At 38.1% G+C, this 14,244-nt stretch overlaps 1 protein-coding gene across 2 annotated transcripts; it reads right to left on the minus strand.

Annotated features, from left to right (window-relative positions):
• Positions 1–6,663: 6,663 nt before the first annotated feature.
• Positions 6,664–13,896, minus strand: LOC119654222 (protein angel). 2 transcript variants are annotated; one of them, XM_038059439.1, is made up of 5 exons: positions 13,702–13,843; positions 13,187–13,632; positions 12,686–13,129; positions 7,615–8,046; positions 6,664–7,489 (listed from the first exon to the last, which is right to left on the minus strand). In XM_038059439.1, exons 2-5 carry the CDS (start codon positions 13,475–13,477, stop codon positions 7,073–7,075), a joined length of 1,584 nt encoding a protein of 527 aa, XP_037915367.1. In that variant the 5' UTR covers positions 13,478–13,632; positions 13,702–13,843; the 3' UTR covers positions 6,664–7,072. The 2 variants fall into 2 exon arrangements, with proteins under 2 accessions (XP_037915367.1, XP_037915368.1); XM_038059440.1 differs by lacking the exon at positions 13,187–13,632 and having other exon boundaries at positions 13,702–13,896.
• Positions 13,897–14,244: the final 348 nt, after the last annotated feature.

The following is a 14,244-nucleotide window of genomic DNA, read 5'->3' on the forward strand; positions in this document are numbered from 1 at the left end:
AAGCGATCCTTTTCACAATTGCTTTAATTCCGCTTTCCCAAAGCGATAAAGCGTGGCCAGGATCTCCAAACACGCGTAATACATGCGAAAGGAAGTAAAGATAAATATCTTTGCTAATAGTGTTAAATGATAACTTATTTTTAAGATTGGGATCGGAATATGCAGATCATTAAGGGAAAAAAATAAATAAGAACAGAATTGCTCTCCTTATAATTTCTAAACCGATCCTCCCACTTAAGTTATTCCCACGATCCAAGTATTAACCAAATCCTATGATTGAATTAAATTGAATTGAGTGCGATCTCAATCTGGAGAATAGAAACATTGTTATACCTGAGTTGGATGAGCGTCAACTTCTCGACCGCGTTACCCCGAATTCGAATCTTGGTTCGTCATTAGGTGTGATGTCAATGAAACTGTCAAATATTTATACGGAATTTAAGTAACTGATCCATATATTAAAAGGAAATTCCTGATTCAAGTTTACTTATCGTAAAGCTTGGCACCTAAGGAAAGGAAGAAAACTTTTCTCCTCAAACATGCAAATTCTAGAGTTCCAATATTCTCATGTTCATACAAATTCAATCGCTGCAGGATCTACTTCCAAAGAATATAAATTAAAAAAAAATCAAAATCAAACATAAACTTATCGCAACAACAGCAGTGCGACCTAGACCGAAATGGTAAGGTAGGCGGGTGCAAATCAAGCCATCCAAGAAATGGTGTTTCCGAAATTCGGCTTTTTCAGGGAAAAATAGCTGGCATTTACTTGTATAACTGCTATGCTCCGTCAAACCCCAAGATGATAGAATATGGGGAAATGCTAGGTGTGTTAACTTCGAATGCGAAAACTCGAAGCCTCAAAATCATTTTAACATTTCGGCTGTGGATTGGGACGGTCGAAACTATGAAAACTAGGGGCCGTTTTTCGCCTGCGAAATGCTTCAATTGTCGATTTGTCGTATGTGAGTACCATGATCAGATTCGTTAATTAGTACTATATTCACAGCAATCATCAGGCGCATGAGGAGTTGGAAATGGAGGTTAGTCCATGAACAATTCTAATGGGATGCGTTCGTAGAGATGCTATTGGGAATCATGGCTGGATGGATGAATCTGCTTAAAAAAAGTAGCTCAACACTAGATGCATAATGAAAGCATGTCAAGGCGGCAAATTCTCACCAGTAGGCGGTCAAACTATTGCTGGAACGAATAAATCGTGTAGTTGCGGGTTGCGTGCTTTCGAGCCAATTAGCCAGAGGGGGCTGAAGGACGAGCACCATAGCTGACCAGCGTGCATTTCCTTCTTAATACATTAAAGACTCTCTTCACCCAGCATAGAAGGGCATGGAGAATGTACAAACCAGTGTTTTATGTCTTCATCACTGTTGAGGTAATTGAGACGGAATTTGTGGAGATTTGCCGGAGGATAGGAATAATTAGGCTTCAACTTTTATCATCAAAGCCCAACAAGCAACTGGAACCCACGATCATACCGCCCGATCTGCCTTATAGATAGACGAAATAGGCAAAAATCTTGAGACGGTAATTTATAACAAACTTTTCCTTATCATACAATACAAGGATGCCCCATCGAAGCGGCAATTTGAGTTTTAGGCCTGGTTTAGCACCATATTTATCTATTTAAGGCAACAATAAAAGGGAATGAATTATCCACGTGGGTGGGGATACGGGAAAGTTGATAAGGGTAATTAATATCTGCGGAAAAAAAAACCTGGCTGATCCTGCTGAACGTATACTATTCACTAACGCGAAAAAAGAGAAAATATGGCATATTTTTGTCGTCCGCAAAAAATTCGCAGACAACATCACAGACTTCAGCGAAAGAATTGGTGTTCAGCGTGAAAACTATTTTCTTCAAAGTTTGGCTAATTTAAGCTTCAATTGAAGACAAGGATAACTCATTAAATGAATGAGTGTTATTGGTCTCTACAATATAACTAACAAAAACGGAAGCTCATAGAATTCGTTTGCAACACAAATATGGCGATTTCATCGATTTGTTTCTTTCGCCGCAGGATCCACAAGAAAACATAGACTTCACTAGCTAGGACGACGCTGAACCAAATTGATTACGTTTCTGATTGAAAGAACTGCATCCCCAACGCGCGTTCATATCGCGATGCAAATTGTGACAGCAACCACTATTTCATCATACCAAGATATCAATACCGGATATCAAGTAATAGGAGTTGCAGGCGCACCCCGACTAAAGTGACCAACAAAAGCCAGAGAAATACGTAGAATTAAGACGTACTGCTGACAAAGTTTGCTGAAGAGGAAACGGAATCATATAGATAACGAAATCTGCAGATAGAAGGATATCGTCTAAAAGATATAATGTAAGATTAAGTTTGACTAAAAGAATGACGCCAAGCTTCCCGCCTAGAACTAAATTTTGTATTACCTGACGGGGAAATCTTATTGGAAACATGGAGCAAATAAAACATCGATAGGCGCAATATTCCGAGGAACTCCTCAGTGTCACAAACTCAATCTCCGCACGTCAGGGGGAGCAGAGGCCATACATGCACCGGTCCTACCACCTACACTGCTAAAAGTCAATTTATGCGGAACTATTAAAAACCAGAATTGTAGGGATGACGACCAAGCTTAATGAGCACTTAAACGTTTTTTAATCTGAAAAATCTATGTGGGAAGGTTAGCGTAGAAGTCTGCTGGGACAACTATAGAAGAATATCGTTGTGTAATACTACAAAGTACTGTCCAAAAAAAATCGAAGGAAGACTTGAATCTTTAAAAAAAAATAATGTTGCGGTTTCCAGGAGGGATTTTAATGTGGAAAGACAGCGATTGATGAAAATCTTCTCAGTAAAGCAGCTACTGGAAAAGTGCTGAGAATGTAAGGTTGATGTCCGTAAAGTTTATGTTGACTTCAAACTAGCACACGGAAGTATTGACTAAGTTTGAAGTTTCAACGAAACATTTTAGATTCATCAGAATGACGATCTTTCAGATCAGACACCGGATTAGAGCAGGACCTTAACATTATTTAACATCACTCTGGAGTACATAATCCGAAATATGTCAGTGGAAGTCACCCCAGATAGTGCCCTATGCAGATAATATAAATATTGCGGCACGACCGAAAAGGATCGTGTTTGTGTTACGGCAGCGAGACGTGGACGATGAATCAGGAAGGAAAGTCAATGCTTTCGAACCTCAAGTCGTCAGGAGAATCTTAGGCCTAGTGAGAGTGGACGGCGGATGGCGAATGAGATACAACAGTGAGTTGTACTTATTTTACGACGAACCAAAAGTCGACATCCATACTAGGATTCAAAAGATCCAATTGACAGGCTATATAGAGCGTAAAGACATCAAAAGGGCTCAAACAGCGTTGAACAATTTTCACAAGACTCATTGGCTTCAATATAGTTAACATCCGTCTTCTTCTTTTTCTTCAGCCTTTGTCCCGTTCACAAGCAAGGTCGACTCGTCGTGATCGGTTTCGCCATTTGGCTCTATGGAATGCCTGATCCGAGTGCAATCCCGAGGCTTTTAAATCCCCATCCAGCGTATCAAGCTACCGTTATTTCGGCCGGCCTTTTGGTCGTTTACCATCGACTTTGACGTTCAGACCAATATTGGCAAGTGAATTTCCATTAGCACGAATTACATGACCATACCATCGAAGACGCCTCTCTCGCAATTTTTCCATGATCGGTGCAACCACATATCGATCGCGGATATCCTCATTTCGGATGTGATCAACACGTGTCACGCAATTAGTCCAACGCAACATCTTCGTCTCCATTACCACAAGACGCCGTTCATTGTCTTTTATAGTCGGCAATACTCAGAACCGTAGAGGACGACAGAACGGACGACATTGCGGTAAATTTTAAATTTCAGACGTTCGTTGATACGTCGATCACAAAGAACATCAGTTGTGAAACGTGACTTCATCCAGGTTGCGTTAATGTGTGAAGCAATTTCATAATGCAGCTCCCCATTGGCTGATAGCGTTGACCCGAGGGATTTAAATCGCTCAGTTCTGGGCAGATAACTACCGCTGACAGGGATTGTGACTGTTACATGGGGATCGGTCGTCAAAAATTCAGTTTAGTTTAGTTAACATCCGTATTAACTTTAATTTAGAAATTTTATTTCTTTCTGAAAATTCGTTGTTTTCTTCTAGTTTTCATGGTCCGTTGGAAAAAATGAGGACTTCAAGAGAGTTTATTGGCGTGATCCTCCCATTTTCTGTCAGTCATCTGTTGAGAGCGTCTTGCTTTTCTTCTCTACGGATAAAATCCGATAGTCATCATGATTTGCCCGTAGAAAAATAGACGATGTCACCTTCAACTCTTAGCAAGGCAACGCAGCGTTTCACCTAATTGAGTTCATGATCATGACTTATACACTCACACTTAGCTTGATCATTCTCGGAATTTTTAAGGTAATTGAAAAAGCCGCATTTTTGTGTCGCGTATTTTCAATTCAATTGTAAATTCAAAAATGCAATTTCGACTGAAATGCAAGTGATCGATCAACAAGCATTGCAGCGGCTGGTTAATGCGATGATTATCAGCCTTGCCGGTTTTACTCACAACGGATCAACACTCCTAATAAATAAAATTGTACGTCCTTCCTATTTTTTGAAAATGGTTATACTAATTTCGTAATTAAACGACTTGAATAAATTTTCTTCTAAGTTGGAACAAATTAATTCACCCCAAGTAAACGAAATTGAGATTTTAAACTCTTTAAGTTGGTTGGATTTTATAACGTCTAACAAGGATTGCTCAATTCTTCTCAATGAGATTTTGATCAGAAACGACGCTGGTCATTTTGATATAGAAATCTGAGCAGCTTGAAGCCAATGGTCCTCAAGTAACCCTAGTAACCCTAAGACTGAAATTAATTACATTAGAAAATTTGTATATAAACTGTTATGTGCAAATTCTAAGTAAATTTGTTAATAACACCATAACAACCTCAAATTCGTTTCATTACCCACCGATTAGAATGTGCACATTTATGATAACCAAAAATCTCAGTTTTCTCAGTTTCACGAAGAAATTTACGTCGTCCCATCGTTTGCAGGACGAAAGAATATCTTTCCTTTAGATAACACTAACAGAACAATAGGAATTCAAAGAAATTGAAAGAACCAACCCAATAATGTAGACCCTAAACACGAAAAACATAGTGGACGTACAATTTTTGTGGGGGTTATTTTCACAAAAAAGCGCTTACCTCTACAATCAATATCCTCTTACTATAACTTCTTGCATACAAGCATGGGCTGATCATGGGATCATGTCCGCTTTACCGATATGAGCCGCAAGCAGTACTTGATAGTTCTGCTTACAGCATGTATTGGGACCGACAAGTTCTGACTGATCGCCATACTCTACATAACAAGCCTGACGTACTGTTAATTGACAAGACGGGTCGCGTATATAATTGATGTTGCTATCCCCCATAATAGCAACATCGAACGGAAATACGTGGAGAAGAAGGTGAGCTATGAGCCACTAGCTCGGGAAATCAAAGAAATTTGGCGTCTCGAGCGGGTGGTTGTAGTTCCCATAATATTGTCAGCTACAGGTATTGTACCTAAATCCCTGACGGCTTCCCTTGATGTCCTGGGACTTTCGCACAGTCTGGTTCAAACCATGCAGAAGTACACCATTCTGCATTCGTGATCGTCCGAGCCTTAATGCTTGGCTAGTATTAGGTAAAATCCGGCATCTGCCGAGATTGTGATAACTCGGAAATAAAGTAATTTTGCTTTATGCACTAGTAAAGTATCTTAATCAACAAATTTCCCAAGAAACCAAAATTTGTTAACAAATTTCGAAAAAATACGGTGAATGTTTAATTTTGTGGAAAGATGTATAAGCTCATCGAGGCGGATTTTATTCTTTAAAGTTTAACGATTTTTATTTCTCCAATTCAAACTTGTTCTTTTATAATTATATTAAATAAACTCGATTCCGGTTCTTAATTCAGGAAATCAATATATCTAATGGATAAAAGAACGAATAAAATTATATTTTTTGGAGCTATATAAGATTATATAATTACATATACTTTGAAATTTATATCAGGTCGAACCCGACATATAATAATTTCTTGTGAGAACTAAAAACCTTTCGTTCGATACTCCATACGGCTATATTCAGAGAAAAAAATATTATACATCCTCTTCGCTTGCATTAGGACCCCCTCAAAATCCACGCAAAATCCTGCTTTTCACCGTATGCTTCCAATTTTTTAGTGTGCATAAGTCCATCAAATTTCACCTCAGTGTGCAACCTTTTCTGAGAAAAACGTGTGTGATAAGCAAATAAGCCGGAAAAGCAGCCAGACAGACAGTCAAACAATTTTAATAAGGTTTCGTTTTTACACAAACCCTTAAAAATGAGAACTGTTTTATTATCAAAGTTAGAATTAAAAAAAACTCTAACATCATCACATCGAATAATCAAATTGCATTAAGTACCATTTCTGGCAGAACAAGACTTCAAATTTTATTAAGAGGACGATGATACGCAGTTTCAAATAGCAAATTATTGTTGTCATAGCGAAGGTATTAGTCGCAAGTGAACGATAAAAAAGAAGATAAGAACAAATGTATGTAACACTCTTCAGCGGACAAGAAAAAATAAATTCAATTTTGAAAAATTTTGCTGTATTTTCAAAAAAATATTTACATTTCTTTTTTCGAAAAATCCCCGAGGTTCATGAGAAATCATTTACGCTTAAACTTATTAACAAATCGATGTCGAAGTGTGACTGCCAATAAACATGGCGGGTTTCAAAAATTTTTTGGAAAATTATTTTACAGGTTAACGTATTCACAAAAAAAAAATCGCCATAACATCTGCGTGAAAATGAGTAATTACTTCCATTGTATCTCGAATATTAATACCAATTTTCCCAGGCAAATACTAGCAACAGTAGTCAAAATTATAAATTACTAAACTCAAAGTCTTAAACGTATCTAAAACAATTTCTGCTCCACATTGGTGACCATATATGTATTTTCAGAAATTTTTAATTCCTTCAAATCTTAAAATTATTTATCTTTGGGAACGCATTCTTTTCCGTTCGATTTCGGGCCCTGAAAATAAAACCTTCCTGCTAATGACAAGTGATCGGAGCCTAGGTACGCATTTGGTATCACAAGATTCATTTTGTAACAATCTTTCTTTGAGGGTAACGAATAGCGAGACTGCAATATCAAATAACCGTCGTAATCAGAATCGACGCTTGGACTAAAATGTTGACTGTAAAAAATATAGTCGACGGTTACCCACTTATCTTGAAAGGTTGTTGCTTCACTTCTATTGTGATGATCATAAACAGATACTAGATTCAAAGCGTGTCGTAATTGACCAGTCGCGAATAAATTATGTGGATCTTTCTCATCAGGGTTCTTATTACTAAAATCTCTATTTTCGTCCAACATTCTATTTTTGTCAGTGTTTTGTATCTGAAATGATAGTGGATAAAAATGTAGAGAGACTTACTCGAAAGAGAAGATTTTGTTGTTCCAGTCATGGAGTGTGATTCTTCGATTTTTTTATGTTAAATTTGTCCTCTTGATTGCTTACTTACCCTTGCTTGTCCTTTATAGCTTTGACTGACTACATCGTAGTGTTGACAATTATCATTTATACCGAGTTCTGAAGGTAAAAAAATATGTCCAGTTGTCGCTAGGTTCGCATCGGTGGGTGGCTCTAAAGTCCGTTGTGTTAAATTGTGATAAGCTAGATTTCCTTGGGTGAGCAAATTGTAAGGTGCCGAATGTGGTTTCAAATTGAAATCACCCGATAGAAGTATAGGTAAGCGACGTATTTTTCCTTGACAATCAAATCCTTTAAAAGATATATGATCCAATTCCGCTAAAAGTAACTGGATTTGCGCAAGACGAACATCTTGACGTCGTGGGTTATACAAAAGATGGGTTGTCGATGCGATGAAACATGACGAGGGTTGCTGTTTGAGGCAGAGCTTTGCTATTAGGGCTACATTTTCACGGTCCAAATACTGTAAATACATGAATAAAGAAACTATGAACTAACTTTTTGATTAGTGTATTAATAACAAATTTTATTATTAAATAAACTAATTTATATTCACCAAATTTTCGGTTCCACAAGATCGCAATTAGTATCGGAGTAAAGTCATTTTCAATCAATTATTATTAATTCAAGTTCTTTGGTACTCTGCTCATCCTTTTTCTAAATGTAAATCCAAACAGCTCATGTTACCTGATTTTGACAGAGCATGAAACCAGTTTCCAAAGCGGTAAAGATAAGGTGATCAGTTTGTCATGCTTGTTAGGTTTTTAACAAATTCACCCCCCCTCCCCCATAATGGTTAGAATATTATAATAAGGATTTTTTCCTTTGTCAGCAATAATTTGTTAAAAAAGCACTCGAGAAAAAAGCGCTTTTGGTGGGAGCCCAATGCTCATCGATGTTTTCAGGCTGGTTACTCAATGTATCCGCCGTCCAATCAGCGAGATAAATCTCCCACTGTCGAGCGACAGTTGGATCATGCGAGCGGCCGATGCAGTCGCAGCCCCCAACCTTGTAAGAAGTAGGAACGTTACTGACCATCAGATGATGATCCCTTTCGATCTGATTGCTCGTACGGTGTCCGTTAGTTGAAACCAAACTGATCTTATGGTATGCTCTGTGCCCAAAAAATGTACCACCAATGACGAGGCCATGAAAGCCGTTGAGGTCACCAACAACGTGTTTCTATTGCATTTCCGAGTAGGATGTTGTCAGACCTCACTTTGGCCATCCAGATCAACATTCACGATCACAATATCACCTTAGGAAGCCTCCCCTGAACTGCGTGTAATTGCTCGTGGAAAGCATTCTTTTCCACTACATCGGAATTCTTATATGCGACAAAAATGCCCGGCCTCGTCAGATCTCAGACGAAGACACCTTGGCAAGATTTTCTTCAATGAAGAGTCTGCACACTCTCTGCCTCTGGAGAATGTGCTCAGATTCGCTAAAACCTGCGAACGCCGTAGGCGGGAAGCCATTGAATAGGCGATTTACGGGGATAGTACAATGGACCTAACAATAGCCTGAGTGCTCGGGGTTGCAGCTTCCCCCAGTAAACTAAACTATTTTTATTAGTACTGCTGGCGACATAATAACTCTAGCTTGCAATTCAGTCATATACTTTTCTATACTATTTGCAAGAAAAATTCACTATTCGTCAAATTAAACTAAGATTTACGCTTAATTTTCTTAAGGGGAGTGGGTAGCAAGTTTATCCACATGGGAAAACACCTCGTATATTTGATCCTTTTTCTCAAAAAGTAATAGTCCGAATTTATTGAAATCTTGTCAGTTTATCTGTAGTTGACATTTAAGGTAGAAAGAATGATTCTAAATTGTACTCTTTTTTTTAGAGCAACATGAAAATTGTGAAAAAATTCCCGCTGTTCTTCCTACTTTGATATTTTTTTCGGAATGTACGTAATGTATTTAAAATTGTTCTACCATAGTGAAAAAAGAAGCATTAATCTATACTCTAAATTCTAGAACGATTAGTTCATCTGGTTCCGAGAAAAAGGAACATAATTCGGAAAAAACGTGATTTTTCAGGGGAGGCAAAAAACGCGGCGATTCATATTTCATACAGTTCATATAGTTGTTGCTTCAACCCTCTACTATCCCTGCAGGGTGCAGCGAGAACGATTGTTATCGATTCTACAAAAAAAATCGAGATCAATCGACATATGTGAAGCCCGGAGAAGCGTGTATAAGTGAACCTCAATTCGTGTTTTAACAACTTATGTTATTTCGCGTCATTTAATATTAGTTTATATTAGTTTTATGCGACGCCCCGAAGCACACGTGTTTTTTAAAAAAGGAAAGAATGTTTAGGGGAAGAAGACCAGAGCCAACACCCGGACCTTCCATTACAGAATCTGTACAGGAAGTACATCAAAGGGTGACCACCCCGGAATCCTCCCTTTCAGAAAAATCGTTTGACTCTTCCTTCTCGGAAGTGAGTCACCAGTTAGAGGAGTACGGCAGCTTGGAGGGAAATGAAAATAATAATTTCATAAATTTTGGTATGTAAAGTAATTTCTTGCAATTTTTCTAATTACTTTCATTTACTTACCAATCATTATGTTTCGAATAGAAATTCTCAATAAATCTCTGGGGAACATGAGTTGTTGTATAACTAGTCATGGTAAGGTAGGGGTGTCAGTAATTTTCAGACGTGGTCTTGCTGTGAAACTTCAATTGCTGTGCAAAAATTGTGCAATTTTTGGAATTGTTCTAAAATTACTTATGACTCGGAAGAAGGCAAATATGATGTTATTGTGGAAATGTCGCTTTTTCTCTCTGAGTTTGTTTTTTATGATATTTATATATATTTTTAGGCGGTCAAACCGACTTTGACAGGTTCCCCTATGCCCTCAGGTCAATCGGTAAAGGTCCTACTGCAAGCAACATTTTATGCGGCCTTATGAACCTGCCTCCTCCCATCACCAAACATGTTGCATACGACAGCATCTTGGCTTCTGCTGCCAAAGAGGCGGCCAAGGGATCAATGGCGAATGCAGTAAATGAAGCCGTGGAACCGAATTGTAGGGACATAAGTGTGGCTCTCGATGACATATGGCAAAAGAGAGGCTACACTTCCCTGAATGGTGTTGTCAGTGCGACCTCCATTGATACTTGTAAGGTAAGGGCAACACAAAACCAGTTATTTGAGTCAAAATTCTATGCTCTATTTTATTTTAAGTCATTGACGTTGCAGTAATGTCAAAGTTATGCCACTGCTCTGGCAAACTGAAAAATGAGCATGATGGCGACAGCCAGGCAATTTCATTGGCTCCAGGAGGGCGATGGAAGTTGCTGGGGCCAAACAGATATTTGAGAGGTCACAACAGGACTGCGATGTGCGTGATAAGGAGTACCTTGGTGTATGGACCAGATTTCGAAATACGCAAATTGGATTGCATAGACCATGTGCAAAAAAGAATGGGGACCCGTCTTCGCAATTTAAAATTAAAGTTGGGGGAAAAAAAAACTCCAAATTGAAAAACCAATTGGAGGAAAAAACAGGTTGACGGATGCAAGCGATACTAAATTTTTATGGTAATGCTATCCGTCAACTTGAAAACAATACTATTGATAGTATAAAAGAAGCAGTTTGGGTAATAATTTGGGTAAAAGTAGTTTTTCAACATTGTATCGTCTAACGAACACCCCATTCATGGCCTAGGCAAACCATCTTGGTGCAAATTTCTGAAATGTCAAAATGAAAATACTGCGTATGATCATTCAAAACATTTTCACCTGAGAAGGGCAGTGATGGTTGAAATAAAGCCTAAATTTCGACAACTGGCCCACCCTGACTTGTTGCGAAAGTATGTTCATGGCCGAACCCAAAACCCGAACGAAAGTTTCAATAATGTCATTTGGGCTCGCGTTCCAAAGACCACCTTTGAGTTTGGGGGTTATGATGCGTTAACTACCTGCAATGACGGAAATATAGCCCGATGTAGAGTCCTTCATCACCTAGTAATTGAACCAGGGAAGTTCTGTTGTGGCATTCTCAAGAAGTCTGACATCGAGAGAATTCAAAAGACGGAAAGCAAAAATGTGGAGACGTCACAAAAAGCGCGGCAAAGAACGAGAAATGCCAAAAGGAAATTGGAAGAATCATATTTGGAAGAGGAAGGTGGCACCTCCTATAGTAGGGGAACATTCTGATGTATCGAAAGTTGTGAATTAATTAAAAAAAATTATCTATGCATTTTAGTTTCTTTTTATAGCTCTCTTCATATGATATAATATATCATCATATATATCATATTGTTTCATCACATGTCATCTCTTTAATATGAAATAGTCTTGGTTTTGACTGATTTCATGGTCCGCTAGCTCACAAATCATAACAATTAAATTGAATAATTTTTTTCAAATTCTTCTAATTGTCAGTTATGATTTTTAGACTTATCACTAGATTCAGAACAACCTGAAGAATTTTTTAAGCTAATAAACAATTTTTGATTTTTTTTTTCAATTTTTGCTACCCACTCCCCCGTGTGTCGGATCCGCGGAATCGAATTTTTTTTTCTGGCATCAATTATATCTAGATATAGTGTAGAATATATGGGCAAAGTGATTTTTTTATATTCGGAGTCCTTCGGAAATTATTGTGTTAAATACGTAAATATGTCAGACGCCAAATTTATGTCGGTCGCCGTAATAAAACGCGTATTTATCGGTTCGAATAACGTTCGAATGACTTCACTAAAAGGACAAGAATTGAAGCCTAGGCTGTACATGTGTTTCTTCAAGAAACCTAGGGTTTATGGACTAGGTATAGCAGATTAATGGTCAGTTAAGATTTTATGGCTAAAAATCACATTCTACTTTTTAAATGCGTTTTTCTCTAAACTGCATATTGAAAATCTGCTGCCACCATAGCCTCTATTAAAACTACACCCGTCAGCTTTTTCTATCAACATCCACCTTGAAATTAAATTGTTTTGAAACATATGGAATTATTTTCATCTCTTATAGACTTAAAAGTTAATTTGACGAATAGTGAATAGTATATATCGTCCAAAAGGTCTACTGGAGAAATCCTGAGACAAAACTGGAATTCCCTACAAAATTAAATGATTACTTACCCTAACATTTGGCTGGTAATATTCCACAGTGTGTTTCTCAACTAAGTCGAAAACGTTTTTGTTATAAAGTATAGCGCAGCCATCCGTTTTCATTCCCGTTTTCTTCTTGAAGATGTGTTCAAAATTCAGCGCGCTCAGCGCCTTCAAAATTGACGGAATATGATTCTGTTGAACTTCCTGAAGACACAAAATATCTGGGCGAATGGCTAGGATTTCACTTGCAAGACGGTCTAATCGGAACTTCCACTCCAAATGTTTCGGGTTGCAGGATTTGTACAAATACGGGTGCGTTTGCAACAGGTCTTGAGCTAAAATGTTGTACGACATAAAAGTGAAGAGTGTCCCTTTGGATTGGTCAGAAGTACTCCCCATTTTGTTAATATCACTAGCGAAGTGTATCTCTTCAAAATCTCTGCGTGCATTTGTTTCTTGTCCCGATGGTACCTGAAAGGAAAATATCAGGAAATGTTTAACTTGCAGTTTGTTTCCAAGTCATTCTACCGAGCTATTTGTGGAACAAGACTGGGACATGGACGACAGATTTTTATCCTCCGCTATACACGGAACACTTTCATCCTGCATAGTCGAATTACTTCCGGTAACTTCTGGTCCTGAGAACTTTTTACGACTAGTGGATCTTTGTTTGCTCGATCTCCTTTTCTTCTGTGAAGATGATGATGATGATGACAACTGGTAACCGAGTATTTTTTGGCAAATGCAATTGGACTGCAGCAGTTGTTCTAGGCTTATTGGTTTGCACGCTCTCGAAACCAATTGAGAGAATTTGAACATTTTCTTCCGCTCAGTATCGAATTCGACAAAACAACCCAACACCTCAATCTAGAGAAATTTACGCAACCAGTCGATGCAACAAACACCTAGCACCCATTTAACACTGAATATTCTTTACAAAAAGATTCGCGATACGGCATGGATCTAAGAAATCACTGAAAGATATTTACATCCACAGAATTAGTGCAAAAACCAAAATTATTGAGTCAAACTTGGATACTTACGAGTGTGCACTGCCAAGCAAACAGTAAAAGTAAAGGATGCATCGTACCGCTAAATTTTTAGAGGACAAGAGACCGCGAAATGTCAACAAACGAAACAAAGCATCCAACCTACTGATAATTTTCGACTGGTGTTGAAAATAATAATGTTAACAAAATCAGCTGTTGAGCGTCAGCCGTCACCTCAAATCATCTGCTGTCCTCACATGTCAAAATGCATTAGCTGAATTGATCGAATCCCCGCTCAATTGTCAGCACAGTTTCGTCAAGTTTTTAATTTGTAGGAAATGATCATTTAACTTCCGGGATGTGTATCCTGTGTCTCCGCAGGACTTTATTTGATGACTTGAACCAATAATTAAAATCATGTGATGAGATGAATGCTATTCTGTAATAAATGTGGCCTTGACCTATAAATGGTCCACAAACAAACTGGCATGATTCAGTTCCATTTGTGCTCCAAGTTAATACCTTAGAGGCGACAAACTAGTGGATCAATAAACTTTTGGAAATTATACACATAACGGTGTCTAGATCCTGGACAAG

Source organism: Hermetia illucens, chromosome 4 (genome assembly GCF_905115235.1).
Source record: "Hermetia illucens chromosome 4, iHerIll2.2.curated.20191125, whole genome shotgun sequence".
NCBI lineage: Eukaryota > Metazoa > Arthropoda > Insecta > Diptera > Stratiomyidae > Hermetia > Hermetia illucens.